General features: G+C 42.5%; 1 protein-coding gene across 2 annotated transcripts in view; it reads left to right on the top strand.

The window, feature by feature from the left end:
• Nucleotides 1-25,768, top strand: part of LOC124622079 (zinc finger protein basonuclin-1-like) — a 315,796-nt gene that overhangs the window by 113,697 nt on the left and 176,331 nt on the right. For both annotated transcript variants that reach the window (XM_047147653.1, XM_047147654.1), the window contains one exon: nt 10,660-10,762. In XM_047147653.1, coding sequence (XP_047003609.1) covers nt 10,660-10,762 — 103 coding nt within the window. The remainder of the gene's footprint in view (nt 1-10,659; nt 10,763-25,768) is intronic.

Raw genomic sequence — 25,768 nt, forward strand, 5'->3', positions numbered from 1 at the left:
TCCATTGCGGCCGGCCCGGCTCGGTCTGGGCTGCTATCGTAATGAGGATCTGCTGTCAGTCGCTGACTCTGCACTTCTCTCCCCACAGCGCGGCAGACGCCACCGTCCTGCGGCCGGCAACGCTCCCAGTCCCCCTGGGTATCTGCCCGGATCCGAGACTCGGGAGTGCCTACGGAGTGGGTGCGCCACCTCGCTCTCTGGGCGTGATCATTCCGCTAGACTTCCTGGTGAGGCTGGAAAGGGACTCAGATCCTCTTTCAGCCGTCTAGATTCAGAGTTTCCGTTGCACTTGTCGCACTCGGTTCAGCCCGCTGAAGTGCTGCTGAAATACGCTGACTGGGCAAATATCATGAGAGGGCAAAGAGACACTAGTCGTCATCGACTGCAGAGGCCTATACTGGGCGTTTGTCTCCACACATTCCTGGTAGAAATGAGTTCCTGTTGCCACCGCATTCAAATCGACGGCGATCTAACCCAGAATAGACCCTCGACAACCCAGTATCTCCCTGCGGGCCAAACAGTTGCGGTCGTTCAGTGTGTCCGTTTACTCGCTTGAAAACACTGTCCCTGAGATAGTGAAGATCCTGCCTAGATACTATTGACCTAGGGAGCTCGCATTCTTGAACAATGTCCAGTATGTTTTGACGCACGGTTCTTGCACCGATTGCCATCCCAAGATCAAAGGCTGTCCACTCGCGAAGGAGTCGTGACTACCAAAGTGGTACCAGCAATCCAACTATCACAATGACTGTGCGTATGTAGTTAAAGAGATTGGGATGAAATGGTCGATCAGATCCTCATAAATCACACATTTCTATAGTCAGTGCTAAGCGACGCTGAACTTGATGTAAGGAAGGCCGCCACTCAACAGTGGATGACTGGAAACGAGTGATTTAGGATGATGAATCACGCTGTGTGTTGTGGAAATCCGATTCAATGGTTTGGGTTTGTCGAATGCCTGGATAAGCTCCCATAACGTGTAGTGTCAACAGTGAAGTGTGGAGAACGTGTTTTTGTTGTTAGGGTGTGGTCGCCTCAATGCGCGTAAGAAAACACTAAATACTGAAGGGTACGATAGCTCTTTACAGCACTGTGTGCTGCCTGCTGTAGATGAATGGTTCGGAGACGCTGATTATTTGTATCAGCGCGGCAATGCAATTTATCATAAAGCAGCATTTGTGAGACAATGGCTTGTGGACGGTAAAATTCCTGAAATGGATTGACGTGCCCCGACTCCCTACCCGACTGCGATGGAACATACTCTGGAGGACTTAGAACGTCTACTTGGCTCCAGATGCCGCGTCTAACAAAAAAACAAAACAAAAAATGCTCAAATGTGTGTGAAATCTTATGGGACTTAAATGCGAAGGTCATCAGTCCCTAAGCTTACACGCTACTTAACCTAAATTATCCTAAGGAAAAACACACACCCATGCCCGAGGGAGGACTCGAACCTCTGCCGGGACCAGCCGCACAGGCCATGACTGCAGCGCCTAAGACCGCTCGGCTAAACTCGCGCGGCCCGCGTGTAACATTATTACCCTCTCTCGTTTATGATCTTGAGAAAGAATGGGCTGCTATTATATCACAGACACTGAAACACCTGATTGAATGCGTCCCCGAATAGAGTTCAAGTCTTCTGAAAGACGAAGAGTGGACACACTGCATATTAACTCTTCCAGTAGGTGTAGCCATACTTCTGATCAGATAGTACGCTTTTGAAGAATCGAATGCTCGCCAGTGTTCTATACGCCTAATTATACCTCTATCTTAGATGCCAATACAGTTAAGTCCCACTGAGCACAGCGCCGACACGTCTTGGAACAGCAAACGATTTCGGTCGACTTCCACAAAATTTACTGCCTTTGAAAACACGAGTACGGAGAAACTGTTCAAAGTCATTGAATACAGTCTTTTCTGTAGTTGAACGACTATCAAGAAAATGAACCGATTCAGTTCGATGTATGGTGCTGTTGAGTTCTGCCTTTATGAAAACCAAAAACATATCAGTCAACGTAAACCTCGACGTGAAGTTTACGTCTCTTCACGGGACTGTTTATTTGAAAACGTACGTCACACCAACTACTCGGCTACTTTATGAGCTTTCGTTGTTTGAACAATAGTAAATAACTAATTTTAAAATAGTAGTAATGTCACATCTGAGTAGTTTCACCTAGTGATACTTCTATAGGGAGCGACCTGTGGAGACCCAGGGTTTTTTAACGTGTCGTTCTGTTCTGAATGTTGGGAAGAACTCATACGTAATGCTGTATTCAACTATTTCCTTAATAAAGTGTATCGCACACGAAATGATTTAAACCGTTTATTTCAGACGGTACTGATACACCTCCAGCAGTACTTGGTTCAAATGGCTCTGAGCACTATGGGACATAACATCTGAGGTCATCGGTCCCCTAGAACTTAGAACTACTTAAACCTAACTAAGCTAAGGACATCACACACATCCATGCCCGAAGCAAGATTCGAACCTGAGACCTTAGCGGTCGCGCGGTTCCCGACTGTAGCGCCTAGAACTGCTCGGCCACACCGGCCGGCGGCAGTACATGCTGAAGTTACTTAACGTGGTTGGTTGAGTTGGGTTGTTTGTGGGAAGAGACCAAACAGCGAGGTCATCGGTCTCATCGGAATAGGTAAGGACGGTAAGGAAGTGGGCCGTGCCCTTTCGAAGGAACCATCCCGGCATTTGCCTGGAGCGATTTAGGTTATCACGGAAAAACTAAACCAGCATGGCCGGAGCGGGATTGAACCGTCGTCCTCCCGAATGCGACTCCAGTGTGCTAACCACTCCGCCATCTCGCTCGGTACTTAACGTGGTGATATCGGTAGTAGCAGAGGTACTACCTTTCACCACTTGAAATGTAAGCACTAGAGACGTCTCTTCTCGTTCCTGATGACAAACACACCAACAGTCGGTACGCAGTCTTGTAGGAGAACAGATTTATGAAGAGCGTGAGAGAGAAGACAGAACGAAATGCGGGCCCGTTGATTGCGAAATAAATATTAATTAGGGGCTATCAAAAATCCACTGTCACGCACAATTGGTCACAATAGCTTTATTAGAATAATAATGTGTTTGCGTGACCTGTCTGAAGCCGGCATTATTTATGATAAATGGTTGTCCGCTTCGGCAGGAATAGGCAGCGCCGAGTAATGGGAGCAGTCGGGATGAGGCGATTTACGGCACGGTGCGCGTCGCGTCCTCGCGGTGGCGCCCTCTACTTCTACACAGCTACACGAACTGGCCGGCTCTGCCCGGAGACTGCCCGCAGACATCGCGCCGGCATTAGCATAGGTAATAGAGCGGCCGCGAACAATGGCGGCACTAATGCTTCTAATTGCCTCGCGCGCCCGCGGACCACGCCCGCCCACAACACAAACGGATTCACACACACACAAACAAATGGCGTTGGCCGCCCTCTTATTGTTTTAGAGGCGCGCGGCTTTAACTAGAGGTGCTTAGCAGTCGTGCTACGCGGAGTCATACGTCTCACGCCTTATTGCCTGCCAAGTCACGAACCCAAAAACCTCCCCGGCGCTCTGGCTGTTTAGCCGCGCCTCTGCCAGTCCAATTTTTTTCTCCCATTAAGGCTGCTGGCTGACTGTCGCCTCGGGACACCATCAACAACACCGGCTGTGATCCCAATGCTGCGGGCCCGCAGATGAAAGAAGTGCGTGGGATGGACAGAATATACTGGGCGTACGGCAGTTCGTATTACTGGGAATAGGCGATCTTTGTAAATATTTGTATAATTATTTATCACTTTATTACGCCAGTGTGTGTGTGTGTGTGTGTGTGTGTGTGTGTGTGTGTGTGTGTGCGTGTGTGTGTGTGCGTGTTTTTGTCCTGACAGTTCAAATGGCTCGTGCGTTTTTTTGTCCTAACAGTTCAAATGGCTCTGACCACTATGGGACTTAACAAATGGCTCTGAGCACTATAGGACTTAACATCAGAGGTCTTCAGTCCCCTAGAACTTAGAACTACTTAAACCTAACTAACCTAAGGATATACCACACACCCATGCCCGAGGCAGGATTCGAACCTGCGACCGCAGCGGCCGCGTGGTTCCAGACTGAAGCGCCTAGGACCACTCGGCCACCAGCGGCCGGCTGTCCTAACAGTCGTAAGGCGCATTTTCCCTGGTGTTTGAGCAGATATTTTCAGTTTCCCTTTTGCAACGAGTTGCTGGACTCAGTCCAAACAAATCTACATCTGCATCTACATGGATACTCTGCAAATCACATTCAGGTGCCTGGCAGAGGGTTCATCTAACCACCTTCACAATTCTCTATTATTCCAATCTCGTATAGAGCGCGGAAAGAATGTAAAAAATGTGTCTGAAATGTTATGGGACTTAACTGCTAAAGTCCTCAGTCCCTAATCTTACACACGTCTTAACCTAAATTATCCTAAGGACAAACACACACACCCATGCCCGGGGGAGGACTCGAACCTCCACCGGGACCAGCCGCACAGTCCATGGCTGCAGCGCCTAAGACCACTCGGCTAATCCCGCGCGGCTGGAAAAAATGAACATCTTTCCGTACGAGCTCTGATTTCCCTTATTTTATCGTGGTGATCGTTTCTTCCTATCTATGTAAGTCGGTGTCAACAAAATATTTTCGCATTCGGAGGAGAAAGTTGGTGATTGGAATTTCGTGAGAAGATTCTGTCGCAACGAAAAACGCCTTTCTCTTAATGATTTCCAGCCCAAATCCTGTATCTTTTCTGTGACACTCTCTCCCATATTTCGCGATAGTACAAAACGTGCTGCCTTCCTTTGAACTTTTTCGATGTACTCCGTCAGTCCTATCTGGTAAGGATCCCACACCATGCAGTAGTATTCTAAAAGAGTATGGACAAGTGTAGTGTAGGCAGTCTCCTTAGTAGGTCTATTACATTTTCTAAGTGTCCTGCCAATAAAACGCAGCCTTGAGCTAGCCTTCCCCACGACATTTACTATGTGTTCTTTCCAATTTAAGTTGTTCGTAATTGTAATACCTATATATTTAGTTGAATTTACGCCATTTAGATTAGGCTGATTTATCGTATAACAGAAGTTTAACGAGTTCCTTTTAGCGCTCGTTATTTAGGGTCAAGTGCCACTCTTCGCACCATTCAGATATTTTTTCTAAATCGTTTTGCAGTTTGTTTCGATCTTCTGATGACTTTATTAGTCGATAAATGACAGCGTCATCTGCAAACAACCGAAGACAGCTGCTCAGATTGTCTCCCAAATCGTTTATATAGATAAGGAACAGCAAAGGGCCTATAACACTACCTTGGGGAACGACTGAAATCACTTCTGTTTTACTCGATGACTTTCCGCCAGTTGCTACGAACTGTGACCTCTCTGACAGGAAATCGCAAATCCAGTCACATAACTGAGACGATGTTCCATAAGCTCACAATTTCACTACGAGCCGCTTGTGTGGTACAGTTTCAAAAGCCTTCCGTCTTCACGTCATTCAAGCAACCTCCAGCGTCGACGAAAGCGAAGGTTTGCTTCCCGCTACAAACAAAATGCTTCTTAAAGTGACATTTTACTTGCCCATTCCATAGAGCTGGTCCAGGTTAGTGTAGTGCGACGTTTGTTTTATCGATATGTATGAATAGGGACAGCAGAACTCCAGGAGTAACCAGTACGCCAGCAGCACAGCGCAGTCTTGCACTGAATGCTACCATCTGGCATGCAGCGCTACTCAGTCGGTGCTGGACTGCTGTTTTACTGTTCCTGTTAATGCACAGCGCTAAAAAAGTATCGTACTCGACTAATTTGGAACTGCTCCAACGAATGGGGATGTAAAATTACGCTTTGAAAATCATTTTGTTTCTAATGGGAAATAAATCGACACTGGGCTTGGCATGAAAGATGTGATAAGCACTATCTGTTTTATTTGTTTGGGCTGACTCCAGCTACAAAACTGCAAATATCTAATGAAACACCAGAGAAAATGCGCATGATGACTCAGGAGAAATGGCTCTGAGCACTATGGGACTCAACTGCTGTGGTTATCAGTCCCCTAGAACTTAGAACTACTTAAACCTAACTAACCTAAGGACATCACACACATCCACGCCCGAGGCAGGATTCGAACCTGCGACCGTAGCAGTCCCACGGTTCCGGACTGCGCGCCTAGAACCGCGAGACCGTGACTCAGAAGAGACAGACCATATATATATATATATATATATATATATATATATATATATATATATATACATAACAGAGTGACAGGAGGAGATGGTATTATTGCCGAGATCTGGAAGGACAGAGATAGAGATGAAAACATCACCAAGCAAATTTGTAAGATTATCTCAGAAATTTGGGTTACAGCGTAGTTGCCAGAGGATTGGAAATGTGTTTTCATCCATCCCCTACATAAAAAGTGTGATAAGTCAGATCCAAATAATTACAGAGGTATTTCTCTAGTACCAGTCACATACAAAATTCTCTCGAAGGTGTTATTAAACAGACTAGATCCACAAGCAGATCCGCAAATGCAGGAATACCAGGCAGGCTTCAGAAGAGGGAGATCAGGCATAGAACAGATCTGGAACTTGAGAACACTTTTAAAAGTCAGGCAGACAAGAAACACTGTAGTTACCTTTATTGACTTTAAAAAACCATACGACTCCATAGACCGACAAACGCTCTTTGGCATACTGGAACAATATGGCATCGACAGAAAAACCAGGGCAATTATCCAACAGACGCTCACAGACACCACCTCGAAGATTAAGTTCATGGGAGAAATTTCTAAACACTTCGAGATACACACAGGGGTCCGACAAGGAGATGGGCTTTCACCAACCCTGTTTAACATAGTGTTAGACAAAACTGTCAAACAATGGGAAGAACAAGTTAAAGGAATACAGCTAGGATGAACACGTGAAACAAGAACAAACATAAAATGTCTGGCATTTGCAGATGACATAGCCATACTTAGTAGTAACACACAGGAGGCAAAGGAAGTATTGGAACACCTACAAGAAATAGGTGCGAAAACAGGTTTACAGATACCGTATGAGAAGACTCAATACATGGAACGACAAACCAACAATGTACACATCACGAAAATGATGCATGGATCCTTAAAAAGAGTCGAAAAATTTAAACATTTAGGGGAATACATACAAATAGGAGGACCAAACAAGGCATCCAACATAGAACGAACAGAAAGACTCCAGAAAGCATACAAACTCACATAATCACATTATAATAAGAATATCACATCAAGACAGGCCAAAATTAGACACTGCAAAGCAGTTGTATTACCGGAAGAACTATATGGGTCAGAAACGACCACAATTGGAGCATCAGACATTACAAATGGTTCAAATGGCTCTGAGCACTATGGGACTCAACTGCTGAGGTCATTAGTCCCCTAGAACTTAGAACTAGTTAAACCTAACTAACCTAAGGACATCACAAACATCCATGCCCGAGGCAGGATTCGAACCTGCGACCGTAGCGGTCTTGCGGTTCCAGACTGCAGCGCCTTTAACCGCACGGCCACTTCGCCCGGCCCAGACATTACAGAGACAGAAAAAATAGAAAGAAAAATTCTCAGGAAAATATTTGGACCAATACATAAAGATGACGTATGGATGAAAAGACCTACCAATGAGTTATACCAACACACCGACAGACTCACAGACATGATCAGAAAGAGCAGACTAATTTTCTACGGACACATACAGAGAATGGACAACACCAGATTACAAAGAGAATCTTTGATGTAGTAAAACATTCAAGCCGTAAAACAAATTGGTATCATAAAATAGAGGAAGACATAAGGCAGCTGGGGAACAACAAACAAATGACAAAAGACAGAAAGGAATTCAGGAACAAAATTAGGAACGCAAAATTTATGGTAAATGAGTAGAGGAAGACGGGAGCATTATTGACGGAAGAAAGGAAGCAAGAGCATAGTCAAAGGATGAAGAGATTTTTGGGAAGAGAAAAGGAAGAATGGAAAGAAGTGATAATTGTGTCATCATGAGATATTTGAGTTCAAACACTGTCCATAAGGGCAAAAATGATGTGTGTGTGTGTGTGTGTGTGTGTGTGTGTGTGTGTGTGTGTGTTTGAGTGTGTGTTACTATATGATGTACAATCACAGAAGTATCTTTGCTGACTTCATGATATTCATGGTACCTAACGTTTCTTCTTATATGTCTGAACGAAGTCTTCTACTGGATTTTGACACCCATGAAGATGGCAGCTACTCGGCAAACCGATAATTGGAGTATTTTATATATACAAGTATTTAACCGATCTTGATGTAATAAATTGTTGTACAACATAATTGCATTTTTAGAACGGTTTTATCATACCTTAATCTACTTTTCAACACAGTTTCCACATTTACTGTTATTCTGTTAATTATTATTAAGTCACTTACCACAAGCAATTCCTGAAATCTAATCTCATGAAAACTTGAAGCCCTGATTTGAGAAACGACTTTTGAAAGGTCTTTTTGACGCCATTATCGTTGTCGTGGCACTGACCGCCTAAGCGATTTTTGTTTCTAGAAACTTGAAAACAACATTCCACGTTTTTGAACTTGTGCATGCTCTTTCTGCGTCTGATCTTGACTGCTGACAGCTGACACCTCATTTAGAACTTCATGATGAGCTTTAGTAAGACTACTTTCAGAAGTTGTAACCCATTTTGTTGCTGTTTCTCACAATATTTTCTCAGTAACTTTGATTAATTTACCGCTGCCTTTCGCACAAAGAAAATGAATCAACACCGCTATTTAATCGTCTCTGGGATTTTCATTTGAATGATACTTTTTGAATCAACAGGAAAAATCCTAATGTCGGCACGTTCTTGGCCACCAAACTATTCAGATCTGATACCAGTTTTTTTCCGTGGGCTGCTTAAAGAGTCTAGTTAATGAGATACCCGTACAGAAACCTAACTGCACCGATGGTGGATGTAAAGGAAATGGTGGATACAAAGGAAATGATTCTCTATAAACCAATTTTTGACTAAATGTATCACAATTTACCGTCTCATTCTCGTTATTTGTCAATGTCTTCATCACCATTATGATCGGGATTAAACGATTGTCGGTTTGTTTCACCCCGAAAAGTTTGTCATCTGGTACTCCCGCCTTTCTTTTCATTTGTGGCTTGAAGCATAAGAGCATCCAGGGAATTCTGGTTCCATTTATTGTTACCACGTGACCCAATTCGTCTCTGCAGTTTATCATTCCTATGCTAAAGTTAAATGTCTCCAGTTGAGCCAGTTGTTTCGCTTGTGCGAAAATTTCAAATGAAGAAAGATGTGGTGGTTCTGCCATCATCTCATGGAACTTTGGAAGTAAAATACTGAATCGCCAGTTCTCTGACTGGCCTGATGAGGCTCGCCACGATTCTCTCTCCTACGCCAACCTCTCCGTAGACATCTTTCGCAGGTTCGAATCCTGCCTCGGGCGTGGCTGTGTGTGATGTCCTTAGGTTGGTTACGTTTAAGTAGTGGCGTGGCTGTGTGTGATGTCCTTAGGTTGGTTACGTTTAAGTAGTTCTAAGTTCTAGGGGACTGATGACCTCAGATGTTAAGTCTCATAGTGCTCAGAGCCATTTGAACCATTGTTGAACTTCTTTCGGCCAGGAATACCGTACGGCCTGCCGTACTCTGCTTTTCAGCTCCTCCTTGCCTCGTCCGTTGTGTGTTGTTTTGATTTCAAGGTAACAGAATTCTTCACTTAGTCCATTTTGATATTAATTTTGTCGTTTTTCTCACTTCTGCTATTCATCATTCCTATTGTCTTTGTTCGTTTTGCTCTCAGTCTATATTCGTTACTGAGCAGATTGTTGGTTCCGTTCACGAAGGTCTGTAACTCCTTGTAACTCTTCTCGGTTTCACGGAGGATAGCAGAGTCATCAACGAATCTTACCATTTATGTCCTTTCACCCTGTATTTCAATCCCACTCTTGAATCCATCTTTTATTTCGGTAATTGCTTCTTCGATGTACACGTTCAAGAGCTTGAGGGAAAGACTCAATACGTTTTACATATTATTTAATCGAAGCTCTTCGTTATTTGCCTCCCATTCTTATTGTTCCATCTTGGTTGTTATGTTACCCGCCTTTCACTACAGGTGTCACCTATATTCCTGAAAATTTAGAACATACTGCTGTACTTTGCACCGTCGTACGCTTTTTCTAGGTCGACAAATTCTGTGAAGATCTCCTCATTTTTCTTAAGCCTTGCTTCCAGGGTCAAGCGCAACAACTGTTTCTCTACTGCTTGCTTCTTTTCTTAAGACGAACCGCCCATCACGCAAGAGATCCCCACCTTTGCTGGACTCATGATTCACCTTTCTTCGGACAGCTGTTTCATTCAGTTGTATGTATTAGTTTCCAAGAAAGTCAAACGTTGCGTCTTCCCCTCTATTGCTCACCCATCTTCCCCTTCACGTCACCAAAGACACGCACACACACACACATACACACACACACACACACACACACACACACACACGCACACATACGTTGCTCCTTCCCTGCCCTATTGTGTGCTGTCATTCTCAGTAAGGAAGGACAAGTCAAGTAGCGAGTAGATACTGCGAAGTCTTCCTACTGGCGACTGCTGGTCCAGCACCTGAAAGAGCTTTTATTTGCAGGCCATCCGCTGCACCGTCCCCGGCTGCCGTTGCGAGTGCTTCAGCCCTGGGAAGAGCAACGTCAGATACTGCAGCTCCTGCAGCCACAGCTGGGTTCCCCACGGTGAGTACCAGCCCACGAATAACACTTAGCACTGCCAGTACGGACATCTGTGTTGTTTCATTTGGGCTCCCTGAAAACAGTTTTCGTTGCCGAAGATGATTTAATGTCATCCATACTGCAGTGCCAAGTTTATTTCATCCTTTCTAACAGTCCATTTCCTGCTTTGAGACATGGCACAAGCTTTTTGATCATCCCTACAAGTTCTAGTAACTGCTGAAAAAATAAGGCATTGCGTAACACAACGTCGGTACATTCGATACCCACAACATTATACCACCTACCTAATAACCGGTCCACCTTTGGCAGGCATAACAGCGGCGACGCGTCGTGGCATGGAAGCAATGAGGCCTTGGTAGGTCGCTGGACGGAGTTGGCACCACATTTGCTAGCAAAAGTCACCTAATTCCCGTAAATTCTGGGGAGGCGGACGATTGGCTCTGACGACACGTTCAGTCACATGCCACATGTGTTCGATCGGGTTCACATGTGGCAGCACATCAACTGGAACTCACCACTGTGTTCCTCGAACTACTCCATCACACTCCTGGTCTTGTGACATGGCGCATTATCTTCTTGAAAACTGCCACTGCCGTTGGAGAACATGATTGTCATGAAGTGATGTACGTGGTGTTCAACCAGTGTGCCATACTTCTTGGTGGTCAGGGTGCCTTGCACGAGCTCCACTGAACCCCTGGATGACCACGTGAATTTTACCCTGAGCATAATGGGGACTCCACCAGTTTGCCTCCGTCCCGCAGTGCTGGGGTTAAGGAACTGTTGCCTTGGAAGACGACTGATTCGCGCCCACCCATCGGCAAGACGAAGATGGTATCAGGATTCATCCGACCGTGCAACGCTTTGACATTGCACCAATTCCCAGAGCCTAGGGTCACATGCCGCTCTCAGCCATAGTCTCCCATGCCGTGACGTTAACATTGGTACACGCATGGGTCGCCGGCTGCAGTGCACTCTGTGTTCAGACACACGCTTATTCTGCCCAGAATCAAAGTCTGTGTTAGTTCCGCCAAACCCTACAACGTCCGGACGTGATTCTACCTTGGTTTCACCACGAGTTGAAGATACTCACCACAGCAGTCCTCGAACACCGACAAGTCGCGCAGTTTCCGAAATGCTCGTGCCCTCGGTCATACTCAGATAGGTCACCCGTCTTCCCCGTTCTACACACGAACAGCACGCTCAATGATACTACACGCATCTTACGTCATTCCTCGCCAGGTGACGCTGCAGTCGAATGGACAGGCTTATATCGATAGTAGGTCGGTAGTCATAATGTTCTGCCTAAGCAGTGTATGTCACAATGTTTTGAAGTTCTGAAATTTGAGTAACACACGAACTAATCGCGAATCAAAGTTAAACACAAGGTACAACAGTTATTCAAGTTTACTTATGAAATACTACATCGAAAAAACGACGACTATTCGCGGCTACACAATACTCGAAGCGTTTCACCCAGTTTTTGAACACATCTTTCGTAATTGCTGGAGGAATTTTGGAAATTTCATCATGAATTCGATCTGTTAACTGTTACAAATGTCTCGGCCGGTCTGAGTACACTCTCGCCTTCAAGTAACTTGCTAGATAAAAGTCTGGCACTGTGAAACCCGGCGAGCAAGGCGGCCATTGGACATAAACGCGTTTTGAAATTATGTGCTTATCAGATGCTTCACGCAGAACTTCCAAGGTCTTGTTTAATGTGTGGCACATTATGCCTCTTGCTGAAACTAAGTTTTCGTAAATAATGACGACAGATTGGCTTTGAAATGTTACTCACACGTTCTACGCTCTCGGGATGTCGGACGTTTTCTGAGGGACAATTGAAATTCAGGTCGAGGGACTTGCAGTGGGACCGATGTTTCTTACCTATTGTTCAACGAGCAGGAATTAGATACCCGGGCGAATCTTGAAATGCTTACGAAAGACTCGTTGCATGTACACGACAGATTCGCCTTAGCGAACATAGTACTACACTGTGAAGGCACTGATGTTCCTTCGATCAGTACAACATGATTAGTGACCTGTATACTGGATGACACTCCACACTACTAACACCGCACCAACTTCGCTGTGTCTTGCTTTTAGCGCGAATTATTCAAATTTAAAATCGTCCCAAGCTTTGTGAAACCCACTGTATGATCGTTCATGTCGCAGACGATGCCTCTGACTTTAAGAATGCCGGTCACGTAACTAAGCGTATTGGAACATACAAAGTGATTCCGTGATGATGTCACAAACTTCCAGGAATGATGGAGAAGGGTAAATGTATCAATTTGAGGTAACGGATCCTGGTTCGGAAGCGACCGTGAGAAAGTTATAAGGGAAAATAGTTCTGATATGCCTGGGAGTAGACCTTTTCTATTACAAACTCTTTGCTTTCCATATTTTAGGAAGAGGCAGTATGGACCAAAACAAAAAGAAACGTCAGTAAATATGGGCTCTAAAGTTCAGATCTTAAGAGTTATGAATGCCTGTTCATCTTTCGTACTGTAAAACAAATCTTTTCTACTGAACAAGCGTTCATAACTCTTACGATATGCATTTTATATCCCACGTTTACTAGACTTTCTTATTGTTCTGGTCCGTATTACCTCCTCCCAAAATACGGAGACCAAGGTCCCTTAATTCTGATTCAGACATTGATAGGTGCGCTGAGATGATACAGAATTTCGGGTGGACATCATTAAGACAAAGGCGATTTTAGGTGCGGCGGAATCTTCTCACGAAATTCCAATCACCTCGGGTTGTGAAAATATTTTGCTAATACCGACCTACGTAGGGAGAAACGACCACCATGATAAAATAAGGGAAATCTGAGCTCGTACGGAAGGATATAGGTGTTCGTTATTGCGCGGGCTATAGGAGATTGGAATAATAGAGAATTGTGAATGTAGTTCGATGAATCCTCTGCCAAGCACTTAAATGTGATTTGAAGAGTATCTATCTGATGTAGCTGAAGTCTTCTCCTCATACCTGGAAATGTATAACATTACGATGGAATCATCGTGTACATCGACAAGCTAATGAGATCTGTCCTTGTGACTTGATTATTTATTTAGTGCAATGTGCTCAACTTCAAAACCACAAACAAAAGGTAGTGAAGGTAACATTTAAATTTTACGAACAAACGTAACAGCGACAGCACGATATAAACGCAAATGAAAGACCAAAGGGGGTGATAAACTCTTAAAATGTGCTTTGTGTTTCATTGGTCATCTGATCACTGAAACTACATCAATATAATTGTCATTATTTATAAATTTTATCAACATTCAAATTTACAATCGTAGAATTCCAGGAATTGCTCTGGCTGCAGATACCGTAACGTAGATTTAGTTTTTAAGCACGCAGGAAGAGTAACAAGTCTCTCAAGAGAATTTCCAGAGCTACTAAACACTAATACCGAAACATACTACTTCTGTTTTCGGGAGGCTTACTGAGGATGGAACTGTCAATATGTCAAAATACCAGATATAGTATACCACGTTTCTCGTCGAAAAGGTTGCAGCCGTGACAACTAGGTGAAGGTGTTTAGCAAGTTCGTTTTGTGCATAATGTAAGCATTAAACCATTTTAAGTGGCATACTAGAGGCCGTTTACCGATGTCATCAGCGGTATGGCGTAATTCTCAGTAGGTTTCTGAGCAATACTTAGTGTGCAGCTGGGACAGCATTGTGATTTCTGTCCCAAGAGACACGCGGCTCTGCATATAAATACTGAAATTACTAGCACACTCAGATTTTAACTGACAAAAACACTGGGAAACTTAAGAAGCAAATAAAGTTTGTTAGTTACGAAAAATTACTTATTTTCTTCTTCTTATTTTAGATGTACGAATTTTGCCTGTTGCTTGCATTTTCTTGTTATATGCCTCTGTTACACAGGGTAACTGAAGTTCTGGTTTATCTACGTCTTTCTTGGTCTACCTAATAACATTTTCTCTATCGATCGGTACTTCATTACTATTTTGGGTAACTATTTCCTTTCAATCTTGTGACATGTCTCTCAATTTAATTCTGTCCTCCTTAATCCATTTTTTCGCTCCTGTAAACACCAGTTCTTATCTGATGGTTGCGATCCTTAACCTTCAACTACCACGCAGTCTTCTTTCCTCATATTCATAACCTGTACTCACTGTGAGTAGCTAGCTCTCCATGTTTGTCATCAAACAGTATGAATGGTCTCACTGTTGTTTTATGTAACTTTGTTGGGGTTCTATCCTCGCGATTTTCATCAGTATTCTGAATTTATATAACTGAATCTTCATTTGTGAAAGAGAATGTATTTCCCAAGAAGATAAAATTACTTACTCACTCTGTTTTGTAACATTCTGTTATGACAATGTGTTATAATTTCCTGTTCTAACATTCTGTTATGATTTTGTTTGAGACTGCACACCTGCAAAGGTGTAAAAGGAAATGAAGCGAGTAAGCGATACCTTTCTGTTATCATCAGTCGGACAAATGAGTCACAAATTTGAGCTATATGTTTCGTTTACAACCGTATTTTATTCATCTCTCAAATATCGCCTGACATGTCGGTATCATTTTACAGATGGTTGCATTACCGTTCCTGCTCTCAGTTTTCAAGAACGTTAGTGATGAATAACTGTTACAAGCACTGCTTTTAAATTTAAAAGTACCGCATCGCTTCGCGAAGGGCGTAACTCACACATGTGTTTTCGTAATGTTCTTGCATATACTGTTGTGCTCCAACTAGTGAAGGCGGAATCTTGTACAAAATTCACAAAAGTCGTGGATGGAAATGGCTCGGGACTCAGATCAAGGACCATTCCACGATTCACAAATTATTTTATTTGTAGCTGAAGAAACATATTATCTGGTACTGACAGGTAGAATATACAGTGGATTATGTTCATCAAAGCTCCATTCTTTTGAGGCCTGCTTTCTGTAGAGGAGAGTTGAGACAGAAGTCAATGTCCGCACGAGAACTTATAAAATAGAAACACTGGAACATATCGTAAGTAAATTTTGCTTTTCAGTGAAATCTCTCAATGGATAAAATACATTCCTTTCAGATCAGGCCTTAACTCTAAGGTCTCACTGTGCTATGAAATTTTCTGAAATATCTGCCAGAATGTTTCATGTGTGAAATGTCGCAACACTGTAATCTTGTTTGTTCTTTGAGAACAGGTGCACAGAGAAACAAGAATAATTCTTTGTGAATGATCATTTCGACCAAACGAACCAAAATAAAGAAGGCACCGTAAAGGATGGTCGATATTTTAAGGAACCTCGTCTCAGCTGTAGGTTTTCGGCTTCCGCACTCAGCTCGACATAAGCAATAACTACTCGTTTTACATTCTTTCTTTTCTTAGCAAAATACAAAGCACTTATACCACAGCCAACGCCTCTCACTGTCGACCCGGGTGTTTAAAATTGTTGTAACTAACTCAGAAATGTGTCTAACTTGCAAAACACTCCGCTGGAAGGACATCATTTCGCTACCTTTTGAAACTTCGGCTGCTTAGGATTTTGAAATTATTCCTACTTTAATAGCTTAACACTTGGCATAACCAAAAGTTATTTTTAAGGTTTTCATTCACTAATGTTTGGCTGGTCTGGTATCGCCATCCATCTCTTGCTACACTCTGATAATCTCTTCATTTTCTGGTAACTGCTACGCCTCCATATCCGGTCATTATATTTCCGTATTTCTCTGAGCCTAGAATTTTTTTCTCAGCACTACTTTTCTCAATATCTGCTTCTACTTTGCCTTAAACAAAACGAACTTTCAATGTTTTTATTCAACGTTCCATATACATGTCTCTTCTCCTTGTAAGGGTGTCTAATAAACTTCTTGTCACAGTCTTTTTTTTTTATTTTATATTTTTCATGCTTGATTGTAGCAACAGTACTCCCCTCTATCCCCTCTCCATCATGTTTTTGTTGCTGCGATGTTTGTATGTCCACGTAATCGCAACCATAACTCAAAAAATAAAAGAAATAAAAACGCGAACTAAATACTGCTTTCCAAACCGCTTGAAACGCGCTGCCTATTCCAGCTCCTTGCACGTAATCACGCGCAGCTTCATCGGTGTTCGCGAAAACACAATGCTTCCTCCTGGGCCCCAGATGTGCCCCGCTGACCGAACGCTTTCGTTTTCGCTTTCCGCCTCAGTTGTCGCGTTCGGCCTGCTAGCGCCCAATCATAATCCCAGGGTGCAGCGAGGCCCCTCTAGCGGCGCCCTAATATACTGACGAAATGCTAATAAAGCCATCATATTACAGCCCCTCGTGGAATCCTTATGTCATCCCCCCAAGCGCTATTAATGCGGCGAGCAAGCTGCTGAAATCCGCGAGCTGAGGGGGTGACTCAGGCAGGTTTGCGATGTGCTTCATATTCCCCCCACCCCCTTTCCCAACCCCCGGACGAACCCCTTCCCTGCAGGGGGAGCGCGCTGGGTTGTCCTAGCGACCTCCCCACGACAACAAGCACGTGAATAATTAGCAGCATCCCATCCCACCCCATCTCACCCCTACTTCAGTCCCTCCCCACCAGCCCTCGTCATTCCCGTCTCAAGATGGCGTCGCAAGTATTATCTCTGAGCTGCATAATAGTCGGGTAATATAGTCATGGCCCTGCTGCATGGCGTCCTCTTTATCTCCGTGATTGACGTTTGTTGATTCACTCATGAGTTGGTCTCTGTACGCCTATACGCCAACTGTTAACACCTTCCACCCGTGCCAGAGCCTTACTTTTGCGCAGGTGGGCAAATCACAGCACATCAATCTCACATACTCTAAGATCAGAAAAACGATCTCTAACGCACCGCCGTTAAAAATAAAAAAGTACTGCATATTTGTGGAGTGTGACTCAAAGCTGTCGCCCAAATGTATTGTAACGAAGTCCTCACTAAATGATATTTATCTCTTTTCATAGGTGTGTTAATTGCAGAAGTATTGGTGTGGACTTCATTGTTTCAAATGAATTATGGTAATTTCTGCCGCAGAATCGGCGAGGGGAGGAACATGTGTAAAACGTTGACAAGATGAAGGAACAAGTTGGTAGGACGTGTGTTAAGACATCAAGGAATAACTCCCGATTCAATTTAGTGAGGATGAAAACAGAGATTGTAATATATCCAACCAGTAACTGAAAACGTTGGTTGCAAGTGCTACTCTGAGATGAAGAGACTGGTACAGCGAGGAATCCGTGGCGAGCCACATCAAACCAGTGAGAAGACTGGTGACATACAAATTATGTGACGTAGTTCTAAAAGAGACGTGTTTAACAATGTTCCACTGTTCAGAATTCATAACAATTCGTTATAGAGCTGCACTTTACTGGTTTAAGTGGGACAGGCTAGAAAAAGTCACCGGGATTACAGGAAACAATATTATGAACAGAACACAAATGAAACAATGGCGTATTCAAACATGGCAGAGAGAGTGGGACGTATCCGACAAGGGTCGCCGAGTCCACTCTTTCTTTCCTGATGTACACGGAAGACTACAACTGAAACATCTCGATCCAAGCCGGGGCTGGTCCATTTCCTGACAGGCCACTGGCCGTATGCGGTACACTTAAACCGCGTGGGACTAACTATGAAGTATGCGTTTTCGGATAAACTGGGACACCAGAACATGTCACACTGCTATGCAACACGCTGGCACAGCTGAGACCTATACAGAGCGACAGTCACATCGCCAGAATAATACGTAATCCCGATGATTGGAACAAAGTAAATAGCGTAGCCGATATTGTATCGCACACACTGCTTGAAGAATACAGCTCCCAAAACCCATATGGAAAGAGGCGTAGACAAACACAAAAAACACAACAAACCACATGGGAGGCCACAAACACGGCCACAGATTCGGAAACCGAGGGAGGATCCAACACACTAAATGAGCATGACTCAGAAGGGATCAACACGTAAGGGACCCGAACCAACATCGCATGACGCTGCATGCCACAACGCAGTCACAAACAAGTCAACAGGCAGTAACAATCATAGAACAAACAAACGCCGACACTACATACTAAGACTCTAGTAATAACGTAATGTCGCTTGGGACGAGACGTTCGAAGAACTTTTATTCGAGGCAGTAATGTATTGTTCGTCTTATTGTGTGTAGGCAGAAACGTATTCTCTTCTCTGTTTAAAGCTACAATGAATTAATTTTGCATATCAAATGTATTTTATGTGAAAAGTATGTATAAAACTAAAACTGTAATGTATTTAGTTATTTAAGGAACACTGCATTCAACTACTTTCTATTTCTGCCAACAAATTTACAAACAGAAGTGTATTTCTCGTGTAAAGCTAAAATTCATGTATTCCATGTATCAGATGCTCAGTCAGTATTTAATACCAGGTGTGTAAAGTATCACATAGAATATACCGCAACTACCAACAACAGGACAAACAAACAGCTGCCGAATGTAGTGTCCTGAGTTGCAACACTCTCAGTAATGTACCAGTACACACAAACACAGTAAACATACATAAACACAAACCATTTCACATGAGAATAACTTAGAGATTCTACCGAGACCTTCTCACCTGAAATGAATAGAAATAGGCCATTACCAACCAACATTCTACATAGGCTATATTACGCATCCAGATACAGTGTATCACTTCCCTCTACATATTGCAAATTATTTTCACCACACTCATTGTATTACCTATTTCTTTTTTATTTTTCTTTGACATTTGCATTAGATAAATTATATTCTCATCAACTAGGCAGAAACAAATTATATAGAACCATTTAAACAATTGTTAAGCACTCAAATCGCTGTAACCGCAGAGAAATTTTTATATATTATGTTCCTTATATTATCTAAAATAGCATTAACAACTGTTACCAATAAGACTGTAATAATGAGAAGTGTTTGCTGTTGGATTTAGAAACATCCGATCCACCTTACATTTCAAGGCGATGGGTTACTCTGCGTTGTTAATGAAATAAATAAATAAATAAATGAAATATTCAAAATTCGGTTAGTAGTTTCGGTGAAATTCTGATATTTATAGCTTTGGTTTAAACCGTTTCGAGCATGAAGTCGTGGCTGTCTTAAGCGGAAGTTTGTGATTTAATACCCAAATTAGGACATAAATCAAGTTGTACAAGAAGGAAACAGAGTGTTGCACCAATATAAAAGTGTACAGAGGAAATGTAGTTTCCATTGTATGTCGTTTGTCTGCTGGATGGTTTGAAAATATCAACATCTTACACAGAGTAACGTAAGAGAAACTAGGCATGTTATTTCTTTACCGTCAATGAAGAAGGGGGGAGATGAGAACAGCTGAGTTGTATGCACAAAGTTACCCCGACAGGAGATCTACAACAAAAATGACAATTCAGCGAATATGCAATTAATTGTCGTTGAAAGGGCGGTGAAATACTACGTAGAAATTAATGAGTAAGCCTTGAACGAGCGGAAAAAGCTAAACAGTATTTCCTGAATATTTTGATGTAAGGGACTCGCATAACTCGTAATAACACTATTACTCTGTAATGAACCAGAAGAGACTTCGGGGCCGTTACACCGAAGTGCTCAGGAAATATTCCTGAACTAGCTTCGACATTTTGGTGGTGAAGTTTGTATTTACTCTATACATTATCTCATGTCACTAGATATTATCCCACAGTTATCGGTGTTAACAAATAATTTACGGGCACTTCACGACAGCGACGTTACTGTAACACTGAATGGTAGAGTGATGGATGTGTTTCCACATTTCCACTTTTTTTACCGCGTATATTCATCATAACACAGGTTAATGTTTCTGCAAGCGTTCATTTAACTCTTTTATCATTAATGATAGCTAAGTTTTATACAAGGCTATTCAAAAAGAAGGAACAGATTTCAAGCATTTATTACTTCCAAATTACAAAAAATAGAAACACAATCCCAGCGTTCCTGAAAAGAGAAAAGTTCAAATTTTTATGCACTCAGTGTGGGCACCACACTGCGTCTCAATTCCTGAAATACACAAAGCAGTTGGTCTCTCGTTATCAAATTCACAGCCTCAACATTGCGATGTCACAGACTTTATAGAGTGTAAGGCATTTGTGGGATAAAAACGCGGACTTTGACGTAACCCCATAGTTAAAAGTTGCAAGGGGTGAGGTCTGGGACGTCAGATTGGAAGAGGAGGAGCGGAAAATGAACGTCATCGCAGGTGGTCTTCCAGGTCTCCTGACTCACACCTTGTGACTTTAGCAGTGGGTCTACGTAAAAGACCGCGTTTTTATCCACCCTATAGCTGTCACGCTTGAAAGTCTACTACATTGCATTGCTGAAGCTGTGAATTCGATAACGAGAGACAAGATGCTTCGTGTGTGGCAGGAACTGAGCCACCGTTTTGATGTTTGTCTTGTAACACATTGTGCTCACATTGAATGCAAAAAAAATTTAACTTTCTTCTTTTCAGGAAAGGTGGAATTGTGTTTCTATATTTTGTAGCGTGGAAACAATAAATGTTTGAAATCTGTTTCTTCTTTTTGAATAGCCCTGAATTTATAGGTCATTGCTTTTGCTATGTATATTTAAAATTTAATATTCAAAAATTTTATGTAGGCCATGGAACCTTGTTCTATCAGTCTCATAGCAGACTCTTACCACTTATCCAGGCAAATAACAGTTCTCGCAGGGGCGTACAAGCAACTATTCTCACACTACTTGAGCTGGACGGGAAGAAAGTTTGACATACCCATAATATACTGGACTTAACCGTACTTTACAGATTGTTGATGTAGAGGTAGACAACGTAAACGTAGATGCAGCAAAGATCTATGAGTACCACATATTCCTATGGGACAGTATCTTCTCGAACAATCCAAAGATACCGTTAGGAACTTGACACCAGCATCGTGTTCCCACATTTTCACCGGTGTACTAACTTTCTCATTGTTAAACTGTTATGAAGGTCACTGGATAATAAACCATATCTCTGTAGGCTTGTTCCTAATACTGAATCAATCGGTAAGAACTGTAATGCAAGAATGGTTGTCGAGCTGGGACACTCCTTGAAATTTTGAATCTTGACTGCAAAGAAATATTGGAGAGAATTTCCCTGTTATGCAAGACGCAGTTTACTTTTGCTTTGTCTAAACATGCTTCAACACTTACTGTACTTTTTTCTGTGGACTTCTATTTATTATTTTGTCTGAAAATTATCATGATATGATAGTATCTTCTGGTGGATATATGAACGTCAGCTTAGAAATATTTCAACATAGAAAGAAGTCGTCAATAGCTGTTAATTTTTATATTGGTTCAGATACATAGTTAAATACTTACAGGTTGTCATTTTTTGGTGACTGAGGACAATTTAGTGAATAAAATTACATCAGTTTTTAGTCAATTTGCAGACTGATAATTATAGCTATTAGTTGCAGTATTTTTTTAATTCTGTTAGTACGCCAAGCACATGTGACAAGAGTAGGCGATTAATGCTTACTTTTCCGTGGGCAGGAGGTCAGTTGTTGAAGTGTCGATACATGGAAGCAATACAGTTAGTCTATACTGACAGATGTTGTCCTCTTAGTGGTGCAGTTACGACCATGCAGAAAAACAGCAGCTAGTAAATTACGTGTTGTGTTTGCAGAGAGATGGTTAAAGGAAAAAAAAATGCCCTGAAGTGTGTCTGTGTTAACCTACCAATGATAGCAGTACCTGCACTTATACCGTTAACAACCTGTATATTACAGAATTGAACTGTGGAACGTTATATGTTTACGCTGTGTTCAAAATTAGCCCTAGGCTACTAATTTATAAAATACGAGTATTATGATGTGATTAGTTATCGTTTGCTACTAATTTTATGTGTGTTATACATTGTACAGCTGGTCTTCTGGAAAGAACAAAAAATTTCTATTTTTCCGGTTTTCGTCATTTTCACAAAGGAAACTAGTATGTGATATATAAATTTTTTTTTTTTCGTTGTCGCTGTTTTTAACGATTATTTATTTTATCAGATAAACAAGCGTTTCTTCATTCTTGTATTTTTTTATTCCGTGGTCATTTTCTCCAGTTATTTGTTAAAACTAAAGGAAGAAATACTGTTAGCGGCAACCGTTCAGCTTAATGTTGTTATTTTTGTCAGTAATCTAAGAAATAGTCTAATGTAGCTCTCCACGCAAGTTTTGCATCAAACTGTTGTTCCATGTCTACATAAATAATGCACCTTACATCAATTTGTCCCTACATGCTATAGTCATGCCTTGGTTTTCCCAGACCATTATTACCCCCACACTTCCTTCCATAATCGAACTAACTATTCCTGCACGTATCAGGATGTGTCCTATCTGCTTATACCTTCTTTTGGTCAAGTTTCTACCCAGCTGGATTCAGTTCCTCTTCATTAGTTACATTATCTACCCGTCTAATCTTATGCACTCTTCATACCACCACATTTGAAAACCATCTATTCTCATCTTATCTGTACTGTGAACAATGATTAAATTTGCGACTTCCATGATTGCTAAAATCATTTATTCATATACATTACCAGTTTTGGAAAATTTCTGCTACCATCTGCAAAAGATGGGACCGAAAATTCTACAATACAACAACTAACACAACAGCACACGAAATTATATCCAAGACTTGCAGTACATTATTACACAATCTTCTCCTTCACCACAGTAAAGGGTGCTATACAATGTATGTACAGTGGGTATCGTGAGCTACGCTAGGAGTCGGCATGTCAATTTTACAACAACAACTATGTACATACATGTTATTACGCCTATTACAAATGCTCACGTTCATCACTACCTTACTACAGACAGATCCCAGCGCAAACATTCTTAGTGATACATAAGTACATCAGATGGCGCAGTGGCAGTAGGAATCGATATTATCATTTCCTCTCTATTATTCCATACATCTACATGTGTCTAATTATCTGTACTGCATATCATATGTTGTGTCCTGCCTACTCATCGAAAACGGGGTGTCTAGGAAACTTGCTTTTTCGGATCACTAGACAACAAATCAAGCAAATCGTATGAATTAATTTTTGTTCCAGTAAAATAAATGACAGTACTTACGTTTGAGTATTTACAATGTCGTGTCGCAAGCAATGGGCGATAGACAAAATAAGAAAATCTCTTTACTATACACAACTCCTAATACATGTGAAACAATGCAGTTCCTAAGTCGCTGCTGTAGAGCTCTTACAAGGGAACCTCCTCATCGCACCCCCCTCAGATTTAGTTATAAGTTGGCACAGTGGATAGGCCTTGAAAAAATGAATATAGATCAATCGAGAAAACAGGAAGAAGATGTGTGGAACTATGAAAAAATAAGCAAAACATACGAATTGAATAGCCCATGCGCAAGATAAGCAACATCAAGGATAGTGTGAACTCAGGAGCGCCGTGGTCCCGTGGGTAGCGTGAGCAGCTGCGGAACTAAAGGTGCTTGGTTCAAGTTTTCCCTAGAGTGAAAAGTTTACTTTCTTTAATTTTGCAAAGTTATGATCTGTCCGCTCGTTCATTGACGTCTCTGTTCACTGTAATAAGTTTAGTGTCTGTGTTTTGCGACCACACCGCAAAACCGTGCGATTAGTAGACGAAAGGACATGCCTCTCCAATGGTAACCGAAAACATTTGATCGCAAGGTCATAGGTCAACCGATTCCTCCACAGGAAAACGTCTGATATATTCTATACGACACTGGTGACGGCATGTGCGTCACATGACAGGAATACGTTGTCGACCCACATAACTTGTACACTTGGCGAATGGGTAAAAAGATTCTTCTACCTTGCCCGATTTAGGTTTTCTTGTGGATGTGATAATCACTCCCAAAAAAGTGATGAAAACATAAGAGTTTGTCATGTAAACCGAAAATAAAAAATTAAAATTTTCACTCGAGGTAAGGCTTGAACCAAGAACCTCTCATTCCGCAGCTGCTCGCGCTAGCCACGGGACCACCGCGCTCCTCAGGTCATATTCTCCTTGATATTGCATATCCTGTACATGGACTACTCAGTTTGTATATTTTGCTTATTTTTTTTTTCATAGTTCCACACAACTTCTTCCTGTTTTCTCGATTGATCTGTGTTCAGTTTTTCAAGGCCTATCCACTGTGCCAACTTATAACTAAATCTGAGGGGGGTGCGATGGGGAGGTTCCCTTGTTAGAATAGCTAGTCTTCAACTGGGTAGCGGCCAAGCGGCGCGGCGTTTATGTTCTGTTCGCCTAGAGGCCGGTGCTTTCTCGGTGTCGTCCTAGAGAGGGGTAGGTCAGCGCACTATTGGCTGACGTCGTCTCACAGACCTCTCTGCTCTAACGTTCCTGACTGCCTTGCCGGCGCTTGACTTTCACGCAGGAACATCATACAAGTTTTACTTCCATACAAGGCTACGCTCAAAACAGGTTCAGGAAAGACTTCTTAACACTTGTATTTGTATTCAGTGCCTTTCATCCTGCTGCTTGTCTACAGTTTATATTCTCCTTACCTCGATCAGTGCCACTTATTTTGCCACTTGAATAGCAAAAGTGCTCTTCTATTCCAAGCGTATCGTTTTCTAATCTAATCATCACCTGACTTCATTCTACTACACTCCATCATCCGTTGTTTGTATTCATACTGCAACCTCTTTTTCAAGAAGCCATCTATTCCACTCAACTGATGCTCCAAACCTGCTAACTGAAGACATGCAAGGATGTAAAACGGAGGAGATCACTGACATGGAATACGATATTTTCGGACGTTTGCACCAGGAGGTCCCAGGGCGTGATTCACCGCACGGCACGGCACGGCATGGCATGGCCTCCTGTTAGCCGGCAGTTTCGGCCCAGCGGCTCCTTGGGTGGGACGGAGCATCCCCGCCTGCCGCATTACGCGCATGGCGAGCCTAATGTAATTCAGGAGCTCCCCCCTCTGTTTACCCCTTAAGTAACCCTGTCGCTCCGGGCGGACTCGCGTCACAGCCCTAATGAGGGAACGGTAAGGGGGCGGGGGACGGAGCGACACAGCTCGTGGTGGCGTTAGCGGCCC

The sequence above is a fragment of the Schistocerca americana genome, chromosome 7, assembly GCF_021461395.2.
Source record: "Schistocerca americana isolate TAMUIC-IGC-003095 chromosome 7, iqSchAmer2.1, whole genome shotgun sequence".
Lineage (NCBI taxonomy): Eukaryota > Metazoa > Arthropoda > Insecta > Orthoptera > Acrididae > Schistocerca > Schistocerca americana.